This window comes from Dama dama, chromosome 23, assembly GCF_033118175.1.
Source record: "Dama dama isolate Ldn47 chromosome 23, ASM3311817v1, whole genome shotgun sequence".
NCBI classification, from domain to species: domain Eukaryota; kingdom Metazoa; phylum Chordata; class Mammalia; order Artiodactyla; family Cervidae; genus Dama; species Dama dama.
In genome coordinates this window covers 53,057,876-53,077,161 of record NC_083703.1, presented here as the reverse complement: position 1 = coordinate 53,077,161, position 19,286 = coordinate 53,057,876, and the positions used below count along the sequence as shown (strand labels likewise).

Here is a 19,286-nt window from a genome sequence, read left to right as displayed (position 1 = left end):
GGGTTCAGGCTGGCACTGTTTCAGGTGGCTGAGTAAACATTTTCTTGACAACCCCAATGACAAGTTTGAGGCTTAGACTGTTGCATGATGTAAACAATACGAACTTAAAAAGATTATAATATCTACAGCATTATAAAGTTACAAAATAAAAGGGTCATTGATCAATTATTTTCTTAAGGTCTGTGACTAACAACTTTCATATTTGAGGCCTGTAAGAACAAATGGCAATGTTCTTTATTCTTACAAGACACTTTCTCAGAAGGTCAAAAAAATAAAACCAGATGCACATTATTATTATTACTGATATATGTATGATTAGAAATAGATTTGCCTTCCCTCAATCTTAGCCTGGAGATGAGGGACATTTACAATAATTTTGATGGTTAAAAAAATAAATCAGACTGTAACAGCTATGGAAACTGTAAGCCAAATATAATACAAAATGAGCCAATACAACACATCTCTTAAAATCCTCTTCTTTGTAGTTACCAGACTGTCCCTAATGTTGTTCTAATTTTGTACCATGTAGTGGTTTTTAAGAAACTGAACTAGAACAAAGCAACTCCTTTGCCCTGTTTTTTTTAAGTTTTTTTTTTTTACACACATACTGTATATACAACTTTTAAAATAGCTGCACAATTTTATATCTCACTGTTAGAGAAGTGCAGTCCAGGCAGACCATGCTTCTCAATATATTAAAAATATTAAATAAAACCCAACCAGTTTCATATTTTTCCAATAGTCAAGCTGGTTGGAAAAAAGGGTCTGGAGAAAAAACAGGCAGTTGTAAAACAGGATCAATCTTTCTTCACAAACACACTACTTAAAAACTCTTGCTAGTTCCTTATCTTATCCCTTTGACACCATCTCTATGATCTCACCTTAAAAGTTGGAAATAACACATTGCTAACTTAGAGACAAAATCTGTTGAAACATGCATATGTCAACTGCCCACTCAACCAACTGCAACCCTGAGGATTTTTCTGGCCCAGTAGAAAGAGGAAACACTAAGATCATCTCTGCTGTAGAGTTGCTTCTCCAGTTAACAATATCATGTGTTTTTCAGGATGTTTCTTGGGCATGCATGTATGACACTGTCACTTCATGATTCTACTTCCCACAAGCAGATATCTCCTCCACTCTGTCTTTCATCCCAAGAAAGCCACTGTCATCCATCCAAAGGTTTTCCAAGGTAAACCAAAGTCACTTCCGTGTTGCCATATACAGCAGAAACTGCTGGATATAAGCAGACCTTTGGAAGTCCTCTAAAGGCAACCCCCAGGAATTCATATCCATGTTCAAAAGCTAGAGTCTTATCTTCCATGTCCAAGATGACTCGAATTCTTTCTCCTCTCTGATATTTTGGTGCTTTGTTGTACTGTGGAAAACTGCCATTGACTTCTCCATTATGTAGTAGATTATTGTCCACTAGATTCCAGCCCCAGCTCTGGTCATCACTGCCCAGCAATGCCACATAATCTTGGCACTGCATGGGGGCTCGTTTTGTAGCAATTCCAATCACTGCCACAGTGCCCAGGGGGCCCTCCCACCACACTTCCCATGCATGGCGGCCCTCACCGAAACCAATCTTGGTCCTTGCACCATCAGTGCTCTGAGCGATGGGGTTTTCGATGTAAAGTAAAGCCATTCTTCTTAATGTAGACATTCCTGGAGCAGTCATTAGTGCTGAAAGCATGTTGGAAAGCACGTATCTTGGCCTTGTAGCTGGGCAGGTTGCAGAGGATGTCCGTGCGCAGAGCCTCCTCTGCCAGGCTGCGGGCGCACAGGCTCCGCCACACCTCGCTGTTCTCATCGCCGTGCGGGCAGCGGTACCAGTGCTTGCACGCCAGGACGCAGCTCCGCAGCTCGGACAGCTCCAGGTAGGAGAACACCAACTCCAGCACCCGGCTGGGCAACCGGCCCCCGGCCCCAGAGCCCGAGCCGGCGCCCGCACCGCCGCCGCTACAGCCAGCGCCGCCCGAGGCTGCCCCAGCCCCCGGGGCCGGCGCCGCCATCGCCTCACCAGCCGGCCCGAGGGCCGCCGCCGCCGCCGCCGCTTCCCCCCGTCTCTGCTCCAGAGGCCAAGCCTCGCCTTGAGGATAAGTCTATTCTCTATGTCTGTTTCTCCATTGCTGCCCTGCAAATAAATTCTTCGGTACCATATTTCTAGATTTGATATATATGCGTTAGTGTACGATATTTATCTTTCTCTTTCTGGCTTACTTCACTCTGTATAATAGGCTCTAGATTCAAGCACCTCATTAGAACTGACTTAAATGTGTCCTTTTTGTGGCTGAGTAATATTCCATTGTGTATATGTACCAAAACTTCTTTATCTATTTATCTGTCGATGCACATCTAGGTTGCTTCCATATTCTAGCTATTGTAAATAGCGCTGCAATGAACATTGGGATACATGTGTCTTTTTCAGTTTTGGTTTCCTCAGGATATATGCCTAGGAGTTGGGTTGCTGGGTCATATGGTGGTTTTATTCCTAGTTTTTCAAGGACTCCTCATACTGTCTTCCATGATGGTGGCATCAATTTACATTCCCACCAACAGTACAAGAGCCTTTCCTTTTCTCCACACCCTCTCCAGCATTTATTGTTTATAGACTTTTTGATGATGGCCATTCTGACCAGTGTGAGGTGATATCTCATTGTAATTTTGATTTGCATTTCTCCAATAATGAGCGATTGGCTAGTTTTCTGTGATTATGGTTTCAGTGTGCCTGCCCTTTGATGCCCTCTCGCAACACCTACTGTCTTACTTGGGTTTCTCTTACCTTGGACGTGGGGTATCTCTTCACGGCTACTCCAGCAAAGCACAGTTGCTGCTCCTTACCTTGGACGAGGCAGGCACACTGAAACCACAATCACAGAAAACTAGCCAATCTGATCACAGGACCACAGCTTTGTCTAACTCAATGAAACTAAGCCATGCCGTGTGGGGCCACCCAAGACGGACGGGTCATGGTGGAGAGGTCTGACAGAATGTGGTCCACTGGAGAAGGGAATGGCAAACCACTTCACTATTCTTGCTTTAAGAACCCCATGAACAGTATGAAAAGGCAAAATGATAGGATACTGAAAGAGGAACTCCCCAAGTCGGTAGGTGCCCAATATGCTACTGGAGATCAGTGGAGAAATAACTCCAGAAAGAATGAAGGGATGGTGCCAAAGCAAAAACAATACCCAGTTGTGCATGTGACTGGTGATAGAAGCAAGGTCCGATGCTATTAAGAGCAATATTGCATAGGAACCTGGAATGTTAGGTCCATGAATCAAGGCAAATTGGAAGTGGTCAAACAGGAGATGGCAAGAGTGAACATCGACATTCTAGGAATCAGTGAACTAAGATGGACTGGAATGGGTGAATTTAACTCAGATGACCATTATATCTTCTACTGTGGGCAGGAATCCCTTAGAAGAGATGGAGTAGCCATCATAGTCAACAAAAGAGTCCAAAATGCAGTACTTGGATGCAATCTCAAAAATGACAGAATGATTTCTGTTCATTTCCAAGGCAAACCATTCAATATCATGGTAATCCAAGCCTATGCCCCAACCAGTAATGCTGAAGTAGCTAAAGTTGAACGGTTCTATCAAGACCTACAAAACCTTTTAGAACTAACACCCAGAAAAGACGTCCTTTTCATTATAGGGGACTGGAATGCAAAAGTAGGAAGTCAGGAAACACCTGGAGTAACAGGTAAATTTGGCCTTGGAGTACAGAATGAAGCAGGGCAAAGGCTAGTAGAGTTTTGCCAAGAGAACAAACTGGTCATAGCAAACAACCTCTTCCAACAACACAAGAGAAGACTCTACACATGGACATCACCAGATGGTCAACACTGAAATCAGATTGATTATATTCTTTGCAGCCAAAGATGGAGAAGCTCTATAGCAAAAACAAGACCGGGAGCTGACTGGGGCTCAGATCATGAACACTTTATTGCCAAATTCAGACTTAAATTGAAGAAAGTAGGGAAAACCACTAGACCATTCAGGTATGACCTAAATCAAATCCCTTATGACTATACAGTGGAAGTGAGAAATAGATTTAAGGGACTAGATCTGATAGACAGAGTACCTGATGAAATATGGACGGAGGTTTGTGACATTGTACAGGAGACAGGGATCAAGACCTTCCCCATGGAAAAGAAATTCAAAACGGCAAAATGGTTGTCTGAGGAGGCATTACAAATAGCTGTGAAAAGCAAAGGAGAAAAGGAGAGATATTCCCATTTGAATGCAGAGTTCCAAAGAATAGCAAAGAGAGATAAGAAAGCCTGTCTCAGTGATCACTGCAAAGAAATAGAGGAAAACAACAGAATGGGAAAGACTAGAGATCTCTTCAAGAAAATTAGAGATACCAGGGGAATATTTCATGCAAAGATGGGTTCAATAAAGGACAGAAATGGTATGGACCTAACAAAAGCAGAAGATATTAAGAAGAGGTGGCAAGAATACACAGAAGAACGGTACAAAATAAGATCTTCACGGCCCAGATAATCACGTTGGTGTGATCACTCACCTAGAGCCAGACATCCTGGAATGTGAAGTCAGGTGGACCTTAGAAAGCATCACTATGAACAAAGCTAGTGGAGGTGATGGAATTCCAGTTGAGCTATTTCAAATCCTGAAAGATGATGCTGTGAAAGTGCTGCACTCTACATGCCAGCAAATGTGGAAAACTCAGCAGTGGCCACAGGACTGGAAAAGGTCAGTTTTCATTCCAATCCCAAAGAAAGGCAATCCCAAAGAATGCTCAAACTACCACACAATTGCACTCATCTCACACGCTACTAAAGTAACGCTCAAAATTCTCCAAGCCAGGCTTCAGCAATACGTGAACCATGAACTTCCAGATGTCCAAGCTGGTCTTAGAAAAGGCAGAGGAACCAGAGATCAAATTGCCAACATCCGCTGGATCATCGGAAAAGCAAGAGAGTTCCAGAAAAACATCTATTTCTGCTTTATTGACTATGCCAAAGCCTTTGACTGTGTGGAGCACAATAAACTATGGAAAATTCTGAAAGAGATGGGCATAGCAGACCACCTGACCTGCCTCTTGAGAAACCTATATGCAGGTCAGGAAGCAACAGTTAGAACTGGACATGGAACAACAGACTGGTTCCAAATAGGAAAAGGAGTATGTCAAGGCTGTATATTGTCACCCTGCTTATTTAACTTATATGCAGAGTACATCATGAGAAACACTGGGGTGGAAGAAGCACAAGCTGGAATCAAGACTGCTGGGAGAAATATCAATAACCTCAGACATGCAGCTGACACCACCCTTATGGCAGAAAGTGAAGAGGAACTAAAAAGCCTCTCGATGAATGTGAAAGAGGAGAGTGAAAAAGTTGGCTTAAAGCTCAACATTCAGAAAACTAAGATCATAGCATCTGGTCCCATCACTTCATGGGAAATAGATGGGGAAACAGTGGAAGCAGTGTCAGACTTTATTTTTCTGGGCTCCAAAATCACTGCAGATGGTGATTGCAGTCATGAAATTAAAAGACACTTACTTCTTGGAAGGAAAGTCATGACCAACCTCGATAGCACATTAAAAAGCAAAGGCATTACTTTGCCAACAAAGGTCCGTCTAGTCAAGGCTATGGTTTTTCCAGTGGTCATGTATGGATGTGAGAGTTGGACTGTGAAGAAAGATGAACACCGAAGAATTGATGCTTTTGAACTGTGGTGTTGGAGAAGACTCTTGAGAGTCCCTTGGACTGCAAGGAGATCCAACCAGTCCATCCTAAAGGAGATCAGTCTTGGGTGTTCATTGGAGGGACTGATGTTGAAGCTGAAACTCCAAAACTTTGGCCACCTCATGCAAAGAGTTGACTCATTGGAAAAGACCCTGATGCTGGGAGGGATTGGGTGCAGGAGGAGAAGGGGACGACAGAGGATGAGATGGCTGGATGGCATCACCGACTTGATGGACATGAGTTTGAGTAAACTCCGGGGGTTGGTGATGGACAGGGAGGCCAGCATGCTGTGATTCATGGGGTCGCAAAGAGTCAGACATGACTGAGCTACTGAACTGAACTGAATAATGAGCAATGTTGAGCATCTTTTCATGTGTTTGTTAGTTATCTGTACATCTTCTTCGGAGAAATGTCTGTTTAGGTCTTTCCCCACTTTTTGATTGGGTTGTTTGTTTTTCTGATATTGAGTTGTATCAGGTGCTTGTATATTTTGGAAATTAATCCTTTGTCAGTTGTTTCATTTGCTATTATTTTCTCCCATTCTGAAGGTTGTCTTTTCACCTTGCTTATAGTTTCCTTTGCTGTGCAAAGCTTTTAAGTTTAATCAGGTCCCACTGTTTACTTTTGTTTTTATTTCCATTACTCTAGGATGTGGGTCATAGAGGATCTTGATTTGATTTATGTTATCGAGTGTTCTGCCTATGTTTTCCTCTAAGAGTTTCATAGTTTCTGGTCTTACATTTAGGCATTTAATCCATTTTGAATTTATCTTTGTGTATGGTGTTAGGAAGTGTTCTAATTTCATTCTTTTACATGTAGGTGTCCAGTTTTCCCAGCACCATTTATTGAAGAGGCTATCTTTGCCCCAATGTATATTCTTGCCTCCTTTGTCAAAAATAAGGTACCCATAGGTGCATGGGTTAATTTCTGGTTCTTTCTGTCTTGTTCCATTGGTCTGTATTTCTGTTTTTGTGCCAGTATCATACTGTCTTGATGATGGTACCTTTGTAGTATAATCTGAAGTCAGGAAGGTTGATTCCTCCAGCTCCATTCTTCTTTCTCAAGACTGCTTTAGTTATTCAGGGTATTTTGTGTTTCCATATGAATTGTGAAATTTTTCGTTCTAGTTCTGTGGAAAATGCCATTGGTAATTTCATAGGGATCACATTGAATCTGTAGATTGCATTTGGTAGTATAGTAATTTTCACAGTATTGATTCTTCATACCCAGGACAATGGAATATCTCTCCATCTGTTTATGTCATCTTTGATTTCTTCATAAAGGTCATAATTTTCTGGGTATAGTTCTTTTGTCTCCTTAGGTAAGTTTATTCCTAGTTACTTTATTCCTTTTGTTGCAATGGTGAATGGGACTGATTCCTTAATTTCTCTTTCTGATTTCTCTTTGTTAGTATGTAGAAATGCAAGTGATTTCTGTGTGTTGATTTTGTATCCTGTGACTTTGCTAAATTCAATCATTAGCTCTAGTAATTTTCTGATAGTAATTTTCAGGTTTTCTATGTACAATATCATGTCATCTGCTAACAGTGGAGCTTTACTTCTTTTTTCTGATCTGGATTCCTTTTATTTCTTTTTCTTCTCTTCTTGCTTATCTAGGACTTCCAAAACTATGCTGAATAATAGTGGTGAAAGAGGACACCCTTGTCTTATTCCTGATCTTAGGGGGAATGCTTTCAGTTTTTCACCATTGAGAATAATGTTTTCTGTAGGCTCATCATATAGGGCCTTTACTTTAGAGGTAGGTTCTTATATGCCCTTTTTTTTAAGAGTTTTAATCATAAATGGGTGCTGAATTTTTTCAAAGGCTTTTTCTGCCTCTATTGAGATTATCATATGGTTTTTATCTTTCAATTTGTTAATATGGTGTATCACATTGCTTGATTTACATATATTGAAGAATGCTTGCATCCCTGGAATAAACCCAACTTGATCATGGTTTTTTATGTGTTGTTGAATTCTGTTTGCTAAAATTTTGTTGAGGATTTTTGCATCTATGTTCATCAGTGATATTGGCCTGTAGTTTTCTTTTTTGTGTTGTCTTTTTCTGGTTTTGGTATCGGGGTGATGGTGGCTTCATAGGATGAGTTTGGAAGTGTTCCTTCCTCTGCAATTTTTTTGAAAGAGTTTTAGAAGGATAGGCATTAGCTCTTCTCTAAATGTTTGATAGAGTTCTCATGTGAAGTCATCAGGTCCTGGGCTTTTGTTTTGGGGGAGATTTTTTATCACAGCTTCAGTTTCAAAGCTTGTAGTTGAGTTGGTCATAATCTCTATTTCTTCCTGGTTCAGTCTTGGAAGATTGAACTTTTCTAAGAATCTGTCCATTTCTTCCAGTTTATCCATTTTATTGCCATATAGTTGTTCATAATAGTCTCTTATAATCCTTTGTATTTCTGCATTGTCTGTTGTAACCTCTCCTTTTTCATTTCTAATTTTGTTGATTTGATACTTCTCTCTTTTTTCTTGATGAGTCTGGCTAAGGGTTCATCAATTTTGTGTATCTTCTCAAAGAACCAGCTTTTAGTTTTATTAATCTTTGGTACTGTTTGATTCATTTCTTTTTCATTTATTTCTGCTCTGATCTTTATGATTTCTTTCCTTCCGCTAATTTTGGGAGTTTTATTTTTTCTTTTTCCAGTTGTTTTAGGTGTAAAGTTAGGTTGTCTATTTGATGTTTTTCTTGTTTGTTGAGGTAGGATTGTATTGCTATAAACTTCCCTCATAGAACAGCTTTTGCTGCATCCCATAGGTTTTGAGTTGTCATGTTTTCATTGTCATTTGTTTCTAGAAATTTTTTTATTTCCCTTTTGATTTCTTCAGTAACCTATTGGTTATTTAGAAATGTATTGTTTAATCTCTGTGTGTTTGTGTTTTTTACAGTTTTTTTTTCTTGTAACTAATATCTAGTCTGATAGCATTGTGGTCAGAAAAGATGCTTAATACAATGTCCATCTTCTTAATTTACTGAGGTTTGATTTGTGACCTAAGACGTGGTCTATCCTGGGGAATGTTACATGTGCACTTGAGAAGAAGGTGTATCTTTTGCATTTGGATGGAGTGTCCTGAAGATATCAATGAGATCCATCTCATTTAATGTATTGTTTAAGACTTGCATTTCCTTATTAATTAATTTTCTGTTTTGATGATCTGTCCATTGGTGTGAGTGGGCTGTTAAAGTCTCCTACTATTATTGTTTTACTGTGTTATTGTCAATTTCTCCTTTTATGTCTGTTAGTATTTATCTTATATATCGAAGGGCTTCTATGATGGGTGCATAGATATGTGCAATTGTTATGTCTTCCTCTTGGACTGATCCCTTGATCATTATGTAGTGTCCTTCCTTATCTCTTGCAATATTCTTTAGGGTCTATTTTGTCTGATATGAGGATTGCTACTCCAACATTCTTTTGCTTTCTATTTGCATCGGACATATTTTTCCATCCTCTCACTTTCAGTCTATATGTGTCTTTAGGTCTGAAATGGGTTTCTTGTAGACAGCATATATATGGGTCTTGTTTTTATATCCATTCAGCCAATCTGTGTTTTTTGATTGGAGCACTTAATTCATTTACATTTAAAGTAATTACTGATATATATGTTCCTATTGCTATTTTCTTAATTGTTTGGGGATTGATTTTGTAGATCTTTTTCTTCTCTTGTATTTCTTGACCATATAACTCCCTGTAACATTTGCTATAAAGCTGGTTTGGTGGTACTGGATTCTCTTAACTTTTGCTTGTCTGAAAAACTTTTGATTTCTCCATCAATTTTTAATGAGATCCTTACCAGGTACAGTAATCTTGGTTGTAGATTTTTCCCTTTGAGTACTTTAAATATATCATGCCATTCCCTTCTGGCTTGCAGAGTTTCTGCTGAAATATCAGCTGTTAAACATGTGGGGTTTCCCTTGTATGTTACTTGTTTCTTTTCCCTTGCTGCTTTTAATATTCTTTGTGTTTAATCTTTGTTAGTTTGACTAGTAGGTGCCTTGGCATGTTTCTCCTTGGGTTTGTCCAGTACTGGATTCTTTGCAACTCTTGGACTTGATTGACTATTTCCTTTTCCATGTTGGGGAAAATCTTTTTTTGAGGGGGGGTGGTGGAATCTTAACTATAATCTCTTCAAAAATTTTCTCATACATTTTCTTTTTCTCTTCTTCTGGGATCCCTATAATTTGAATGTTGGTGCATTTGATATTGTCCTAGAAGTCTCTGAGACTATCCTCAGTTCTTTTCATTCTTTTTACTTTATTCTGCTCTTCAGAAGTTATTTCCACCATTTTATCTTCTAGTTCACTGATTAGTTTTTCTGCTTCAGATATTTCTGCTATTGATTCCTTCTAGAGTATTTTTAATTTCAGTAATTGTGTTATTTTTCTCTGTATGTTTATTCTTTAATTCTTCTAGTCTTTCTAAATTGATACTTGCATTTTCTCCATTCTGTTTTCAAGGTTTTTGATCATCTTTACTATCATTATTCTGATAGTAAATTCATTATCTGAATTCTTTTTCAGGTAGTTTGCCTATTTCCACTTCATCTATTTGGACTTCTGTGTTTCTATTTTTTTCCTTCAGTTGTGCAGTAGTTCTCTGCCTTTTCATTATTTTTTTTTAAACTTATTGTATTTGAGGTATCCTTTCCCCAGGCGTCAAGGCTGAATTCTTTCTTCCTTCTGGTTTCTGCTCCCCTAAGGTTGGTGCAGTGGTTTGTGTAAACTTTGTATAGGGTGAGATTTATTCTAAGTTTTTTGTTTGTTTGATTTTCCTCTGATGGGCAAGGCTGAGTGAGGTGGTACTCCTGTCTGCTGATGATTGGGTTTGTATTTTTGTTTTGTTTGTTGTTTGGATGAGGCGTCCTGCACAGGGTGCTACTGGTGGTTGGGTGGTGCCGAGTCTTGTATTCACGTGATTTCCTCTGTGAGAGTCCTCACTATTTGATACCCCTTATGGTTAGTTCTCTGGTAGTCTAAGGTCTTAGAGTCAGTGCTCCCACTCCAAAGGTTCAGGGCTTGATTTCTGGTCAGGAATGAAGATTCCACAAGTGGTTTGTTATGGCATTAAGTGAGACTAAAACACATTTCCAAAAATGAGAAACAAAAGATGAACCCCAGACAAATGGCAGTTACAAAATTGGGCAAGTAATAATTGAAATAGCAGAATATACACATTTTTGTATACATCTATAAGCAAAATCAAAACAGTCCAACAAAAATAAAGTACAATAAATTGACCCAGCCAACAAAGGAAACCAACAAGTATATCCACCAGTTAAGAACAAAACTAACTAAAGCACAGACTGGAAAACAAAACTAAAGCAAGATGCCAGCTGGGGAATAAAGCAATGAAAACAAAACTAACAAATATGTTGAGAGGATAAGACAGAAAGGAAAGAAAGAATAGACATGCAAAGCTAAATAGAGGTAGTTAAATAGGATTTATATATATTAAAGATCAACTGCAAGGGGAAAGGAGCATTAGGAAAAGCAAACAAAGGAATAAATGTAGAAAAAATAGTAATAAGTTTAAAAAATTAAAAATTAAAGAAAAGAAAGAAGAAAAAGAGGGGGAGGGGAGGAAAACTCCACAGAACTGCAAAAGCCCAATGTAGTTCAGTTCAATTCAGTCACTCAGTCATGCCCAACTCTTTGCGACCCCATGAACTGCAGCATGCCAGGCCTCCCTGTCCATCACCAACTCCCAGAGTCCACCCAATGTCCTTTGTGTCGGTGATGCCATCCAACCATCTCATCCTCTGTCATCCCCTTCTCCTCCTGCCCTCAATCTTTCTCAGCATCGAGGTCTTTTCAAATGAGTCAGCTCTTCACATCAGGTGGCCAAAGTATAGGCAGAGGTTTATAACAACAGTAAAAAGTGTGACTGAAAAAGAAAAAAAAAAGCTCAAAAGCTTAATTAGATTTCATAGTGCCAACAAAATTGACAACTACAATGGGGGGAGGGGAGGAAAAAGAAAAAGAAAAAAATCCAAATGAAACTACAGAACAAGTCAAAACATAAGAACAATAGATGTTTTTCTTGAGTCACTGCTGTCAGGATCCTTTCCCTCGCTGGACGTCACAGTCCATCTCACATCCCTAGGATACCCTCCAACACTGTGCCGGTCTCTGGACCTGCTGTGGGGGCAGCTCAGATTCTAATCTGGTCCTACTCCTTTGTGTTCTTGCCTCCAATGTCCACAGCTATCAGAACTAGTGCGTTTCTTTTGTAGGAGGTCTCAGTGTCCTTTTATATATTCTGTAGACACAGAGTTTGCCTAGTTGATCATGTGGATTTAATCTGCAGCTTGTACAGCTAGTGGGAAGGTTTTGGGTCTTCTTTCTTAACTACAGAGCCCTCTGGGTTTCAATTATGGTTTTATTTCCACCTCTGCATATGGGTTTTCCACTGGGGTTTGCTCCTGAGGCTGCTCTGGAGGACTTGGGTCTGCCCCACTAAGGGCCAGGTGTGGAGGTGGTGCAGCTGGTGGGTCACAGGGGTTCTGGAAGCGCCAGGTACTCAGGGGAGTTGGTGGCTAGGGAAGAAGGAAATATAGTGCTCTAGAAGGGTATAGCAACCAGTATTGGCCAATACACTCCAGTATTCTTGCCTGGAGAACCCCCTTGGCAGAAAAGCCTGGCAGGCCACAGTGCACAGGGTCACAAAGAGTTGGACAAGACCAAAGCAACCCCGCATGCATAGACACAAGACATTTTTTTTTTTTGCCTGTGGCAGCTCTGTCCCAGTGAGTGTTGAGCATGAAGGTAGGGCAGTTGCTTGGTTTGTGGGGACCCTGGTGGCGCCAAGTGTGCAGGGATACAGACTGCCTCAGTCACTGGAATTATGGCTCTTTCAGAGTCTTTTTCCAAACCTCTTGTAGCTGGCGATCTGAAGGCCTCTTTGACTAGTCTTTCTCCGTAGCTCCACCCATTCAGCCACTTAGAGGGCTCCCTTGCCTGGGGTCATTCTCTGTTGTTCAGCACATTAGGCACATACAGGCCCCACCCCACCCCCACCTCCCCCCACCCCTGACTGGGGTCCTGTTCTGTAGACTGACGCATCAGTCACTTAAAGGAGCACCCTGGGTGGGGTCCTACTCTGTAGTTCCCTGCATCAGGCTCTTGATGGCCCAGCCTCTCTATTGTTCAGCTGTCGAAGCTGGCATGTGGGGAGGAAGAAGCTCTGGTGATGGCTCCACCCCTTCCACATGACTCAGCAGTATTGCCTTGCTTCCATGGCTGCCTGGCTTTTCTCCACAGGCATTTCCCACCACAATCTCCTCCCTCACATCACCTCAGTCATTCTCTCTGCAGTCAACAGCAGCCCTCACCCTGGGATTGCTCCACAAGCCCTAAGGTCCAGCTCCCAGCTGCTGCACCTTCTAGGGGACCTATATCCCTGTCCTGGGTAAATATGGCTGTGGCAAAGGCTGTCTGATTCTCATTTCATTTAGGTTGCCACAGATCAGCTGTTTCACTCTCAGCCTTAAATGTTTCTCCTCTGATTCAGACAATTGCCCCAATGTAGGGATCAGTCCCCTACTTCAGTTCCCCCACCTGCCAAGGGCAAGTCCAGTCCTAGTAATACTTCTGTTTTTCCCCCTATTTCCTTCATCCTACTGAGTTTTGTGTAGCTCTATATATTCTTTTCTGCTGGTCAGGTATTTCCGTCCGCTCTCAGCTGGTGTTCTGCATGCGCTTCCATGTCTGAAGGTGTATTCCTGAGGTATCCATGGAGAGAGATGTACTCCACATACACCTACTCCTCCCCCATCTTGTTCTCCCCAATTTCTGTTTTTAAATACACTTTTATTTGTTGTTTTAAACACATTTATCTATAGAGTTGAGAATAAAAGAAAACCAAAGACAGGCAGGGTCATGAAGATGCCCACGTTGTACTTGCTGAAAGCATTTTTCAAGACCCAGCTCAAAGGGCAGGTTTATTCCATCCTCATAATATTAACTGTGCCAGGCCTGCCCAACACCTGAACATTGTCTGCCATGGGCTTACTCAAGGGAGGCAGAGAAAGTGAATTTATTCTATTTATTCACCACCTAACAGCTGCCAAGTCTCTCTGGGCTGTTTCTGAAGGCAGTTCTTCAAGAAAGCCAACAGCCTGCTCTCCTGAAGAGTGCAACCTATACAACTCAGGATGAGATGCCAACTTCACCAAAGGACCCACCCATTATCATAGGGAGGAAAGAGATCAGGGGCAAGGATGAAATGAAGTAGACACGACTCCCCATCCTCCCAAGAGGGAAGGGTCCCTCACCCTGGGAACATCCTTCACCAACTGGAAGGTCAACTGGGATGGATAGGGAGCTTCAGAGACTCAGAGAAGAGGACAACAGCCTCTCCATAGTAGGCAGAACTGAAAGAAACCAGCACAGATGTTCCTAGCCATCTGGCTTCACTTCCCAGCCTGATAAGTGCACAGCAACTGGATGCTAAAACTCCAGCTTCAGTGGACAAACCCAGGGTGAGGACTAAGTTCAGCTGCATAGAGCTAGTCCAAAGAGACTAGTGTGGTCTGGGCCATAACTTGGGGTGTGTGCAAGATAGAGTCCAGGTCCACCACAGAACTCCACTGTCAAAGGACACAAATGGATGTATGTGGTCCTGCCTTAGCAGCCTCACTCTCTGTGTGCTCACAGTGGGGATGAGTCCAAAGCTGCAAGCTCTGAGACCATGCACGAGCCAGTGGAGGCAGGGCTGAAGTTTAAGCCAGTCCCTGGCACTCCTAGAGCAGGTGTGGGCATGCAGCTTCAGTGGATTTACACCAGCAGCTTTGTGACCAAAGTGAGTGAGAGACATCCAAGCTGATTACTGGCTCCTGTGGCTGAGGCACGTCTGGAGCCAGCAGCAGCAGGCTTTGAGGGCACATACACATGTGAAAGTAGGGCCAAATCCAAGCCAATTCTCAGCACTCCTACAGTAGGTGTGGGCACATGGCTTCAGCAGGCTATACCAGCGGATTTGTGAGCACAGCACCTGAGGGACATCTAAGCTTAGTACCAGCATTCCCACAGCAGGGGTGGGGCTAAGGGCAGTGTGAATAACAGTGTATACTGTGGGCACACATACCAGGTGGCAGGTGATGTCTCAGAGTGCATGACCCAGGGACCAGCTCCTGGGGAGGAATACGCAGCAGTTCCTTCCCCAGCATGAGCACTCCAATCCCACCTACCTCACACTGCAGTTTAGAACTGGATCTGGGGACTTCTACTACAATATTTTGGGAGTAGACCCTGCCCACAATGGGGTCATGACATCCCCAGAGTAGAGAGGAGGCCCCATCCAGCATCCAGTATGTGCTGTCGTCACCACAACAACAAACATACCCCCGATCAAGGAGATAGTGTACAGCACACTCTGAAGAAAGGAGTGGTAGGCATCCACACCAAAAACTATCCTTGCACTAAAAATATTGGACTCACGTAGGCAACAGGGACACTCTTACATAAAAGGAGCCCTTCAAGACCATAGTAGATAACTGCTTTTTCTAAATTCATAGAGCCAGAAATATACAAATAAAATGAAAAAGCAGAGGACCCACCCTCAATTAAAAGAACAAGGGAAATCCCCTGAGAGAACAGTGAATCAGACCTCTCCAAACCACCAGATCCCAAGTTCAAAAAGGAGGTAGTAAAAATGGTGAAGGAATTAAGAAAGACTATTGACAGAAATGTTGATTATTGTAACAAGGAACTAGAAACTATAAAGAAAAGCCAATCGAAATTAGACAACTCAATTGCCAAGATGAAAACCAAACCAAAGGCAATAAATAACTAACAGAATAATGCAGAAGAATGAATAAGTGATTTGGAAGGTAGAATAGTGAAAATCACCACTCAGAACAGCAGAAAGAAAAATGAAAATAATATATGACATCTATGGGATAATAGAAAGCATGACAATCTATGTATAATAGGGATTCCAAAAGAAGAAGGAAGAGAAAAGGGATCAAAAGTTTCTTTGAAGAAATTATGACTGAAAACTTCTCAAACCTCAAGAAAGAAACAGATAATCTATAGGAAAGTGAAAATGACAATAGGAAAGGTAAAATATATATAAGGATTTAAGATCACTTAAATTAGCCAGTACCTACATTTTTTTAAAAAATCAGAAAATTCTGTGAAAGCAATTTTATCTACAGTGAACAGCAAGATGATAAACATGATGATGTAAAATAGGACATAAAAATTACAAAATGTGGGGAAAGGGGTAAGAAAATGTAGACCTTTTAGAATGTGTTTGAGCTTATATGAGTACCAGTCTAAAGTACACAGATATAATGACAGGTTAATATACTTGAAAACCAGGGTAACCACAACTCAAAAACATACGATAGATTCACAAAACCAAGCAGAAAGGTATTCAAGCATAATATAAAATAAAAATAAAACCACAGAAGGAAAAACAAAAAGAAGAAAATAACAAAAAAGAAATACATAATCAACTGGAAAACAAGGTTAAAATGGCAATAAATACACATCTATCAATAATTACTTTAAATGTCAATGGACTGAATGCTCCAATCAAAAGACAAACAGTGGAAGATTGGATAATAAAACAAAAATATACAATATGCTGCCAAAAGAGAACAAACTTAGGGCAAAGGACACATGTAGATCGAAAGTGAGAAGATGGGAAAAGATATTTTACACATAAGGAAATGACAAGAAAGTGGGGATACCCATACTCATATAAGACAAAATAGACTTTAAAACAAAGGCCACAAAGAAAGATCAAGAAGGACATTATATAATGACAAAAGGATTAATACAAGAAAAGAGTATTGCACTCATTAACACATTGCACCCAATAGAGGAGCACCTAAATACATAAAACAAATACTAACAGATGTAAAGGGAGAAATTGATGACAATACAATAATAGTAGGAGACTTCAACATTCTCACTGATTTCAATGGACAGATTATTCAGACAGATCAATAAGGCAACAGAGATCCTAAATGACACAATAGAACAGTTAAACTTAATTGAAATCTTCAGGACATTAAATCCAAGAAAACAGAATACACATCCTTTTCAAGTGTATATGGAGCATTCTCAAGAATAGACCACATGCTAGGATACAAAATAAATTTCAACAAATTTAAGATGATAGAAATTATTTCAAGCATATTTTCTGACCACAATAGCATGAAACTAGGAATCAACCACAGAAAGAAAAGCAAGAAACAAATAAAAAAAAAATTACATGAGACTAAAAACATGCTACTAAAAAACTAATAATTCAACAATGAAATCAAAGAGGAAATTGTAAAATGCCATAAGACAAATGAAAATGAAAGCACAACCATACAAAATATGGGATGTGGCAAAAGCGATACTAAAAGGGAAGTTCATAGTGATACAGACCTTCCTTAAAAAAATAAGAAAAATACAAAATAAGCAACCTAATCTACTACCTAAAAGAATTAAGAAAAGAGTAACAAATAAAACCAAAAGTCACAGCAGAGGAAGGAAATAATAAAGATTAGAGAGAAATTAAAATAGACGTTAAAATATATTTAAAAATCAATAAAACCAAGAACTGGTCTTTTGGAAAGATAAATGAAATCAACAAACCTCTGGCCAGGCTCACCAAGAAAAGAGAGAATCTAAATAAAGAAGAATTGAAAGAGGAAAAATAACAACCTATACTATAGATACACAAAATACCATAAGAGCCAACAAAAAATGGACAACCTAGAAGAAATGGACAAGTTTCTAGAAACATACAGCCTGTCAAAACTGAATCAAGAAAAAAGATAATTTGAACAAGCCAATCACTAAATGTGAAACAGAATGTGTAATTTTAAAACTCCCTACAGACAAAAGTCCAGGACCAGATGGCTTTACTGGGAATTCTGCCAAATATACAAAGAAGAATTTATATGACTCCTTCTCAAACTCTTACAAAAGACAGAAGAAGAAGGAACTCTCCCAAAGTCAGTGTATGAAGCCACCATCACCCTGATAACAAAACTAAAAGAAGACACTACCAAAAAGGGAAAATTACAATTCAATATCTTTGATGAACATAGATGCAAAAATCCTCAACAAAATATTAGCAAACTGAATCAAATAACATACAAAAAGGGTTATACACTATGATCAAGTTGGATTTATTCCAGGGTCACAGAGTGGTTCAACATATGCAGATCAATCACTGTGACACACCACATCAAAAGAAAAAACCACATGATCATCTCAATAGATGCAGAGAAAGCATTTCACAAAATTCAACATTCATTCATGATAAAAAAAAAAAAAATCTTGCCAAACTGTGGGTAGAAAAAAAATATCTGAACATAATAAAAGCTATTTATGACAAACCTACAGCAAAAACACCAAAGAAAAAAAGCTGAAAGCCTTCCCATTAAATTCTGGAATAAGGATGCCCACTCTCACTACTTTTATTCAACATAGTATTGGAAGTCCTAGCCATAGCAATCAGAAAGGAAAAAGAAATAAAAGATATCCAAATTGGAAGGGAAGAAGTCAAATCATAATTATATGCAGATGACAATATACTCTATATAGAAGAGCCTAAAGATGCCACACAAAAACTACTGGAACTGATAAATGAACCCAGCAAGGTGGCAGGATACAAAATTATTGTACAGAAATTGGTTGCATTTCTTCACACTAATAAAGAAATATCAGAAAGAAAAATTAAAAAACAATCTCATTTAAAATCACACACACACACACACACACACAAAATTCCTAGGTTTAGGAATAAACCTTACCAGGGAGGTGAAAGACTTAAACACTGAGAACTATGAAACAGTTTGGAAATTGAAGATGAATCAAAGAAATGGAAAGATATCCCATGCTCTTGGATTGGAAGAAGTTAATATTGTTTAAATGGCCACACTGCCCAAAGCAATCTACAGATTTCAAATAAACTGAGAATTGCCAAAGCAATCCTGAGGAAAGAAAGCAAAGCTGCAGGAATAACCCTCCCAGACTTCAGAAAATACTACAAGGCTATAGTTATCAAAACAGTATGGTATTGGCACCAAAACAGATACGTGGAACAGAATAGAGAGCCCAGAAATAAACTCATACACGTATAGTCAATTAATCTTCAATAAATGAGGCAAGACTATACAATGGAGAAAAAAACGTTCTCTTCAGAAAGTGGTGTTGGGAAAGCTGGATACTCACATGTAAATCAATGAAGTAAGAACACCCCCTCACACCACACACAAAAATAAACTCAAAATGGCTTGAAGACTTAAATATGAGACATGACACCATAAAATTCCTAGAAGAGAACACAGGCAAAACATTTTCTGACATAAATCATGCCAATGTTTTCTTAGGTCAGTTTTCCAAGGCAAAAGAAATAAAAACAAACAAGTGTAACCTAATCAAATGCAAAAGCTTCTGCACAACAAAGGAAACTATAAATAAAATGAAAAGGCAACCTATGAAATGGGAGAAAATATTTGCAAACAATGTACCCAACAAAGGATTAATTCCCAAAATATGCAAGCATCTCATACAGTTGAATATCAAAAATAAACAAACAGCCCAATCA

At 39.8% G+C, this 19,286-nt stretch overlaps 2 protein-coding genes across 2 annotated transcripts in view; one reads left to right on the top strand and one right to left on the bottom strand.

Moving 5' to 3' along the window:
- Positions 1-823: 823 nt before the first annotated feature.
- LOC133044396 (F-box/SPRY domain-containing protein 1-like) lies at positions 824-2,015 on the bottom strand. Its single transcript, XM_061125778.1, is given in 2 exon segments — positions 824-1,627; positions 1,629-2,015. Coding segments are annotated over 2 exon segments (846 nt in total). The 3' UTR covers positions 824-1,168.
- A 12,402-nt stretch (positions 2,016-14,417) lies between these two features.
- TGM6 (transglutaminase 6) overlaps positions 14,418-19,286 on the top strand; it is a 56,514-nt gene continuing 51,645 nt past the window's right edge. The window contains exon 1 of the mRNA XM_061125672.1: positions 14,418-14,528. Within this exon, the coding sequence (XP_060981655.1) occupies positions 14,418-14,528 (111 nt within the window). The remainder of the gene's footprint in view (positions 14,529-19,286) is intronic.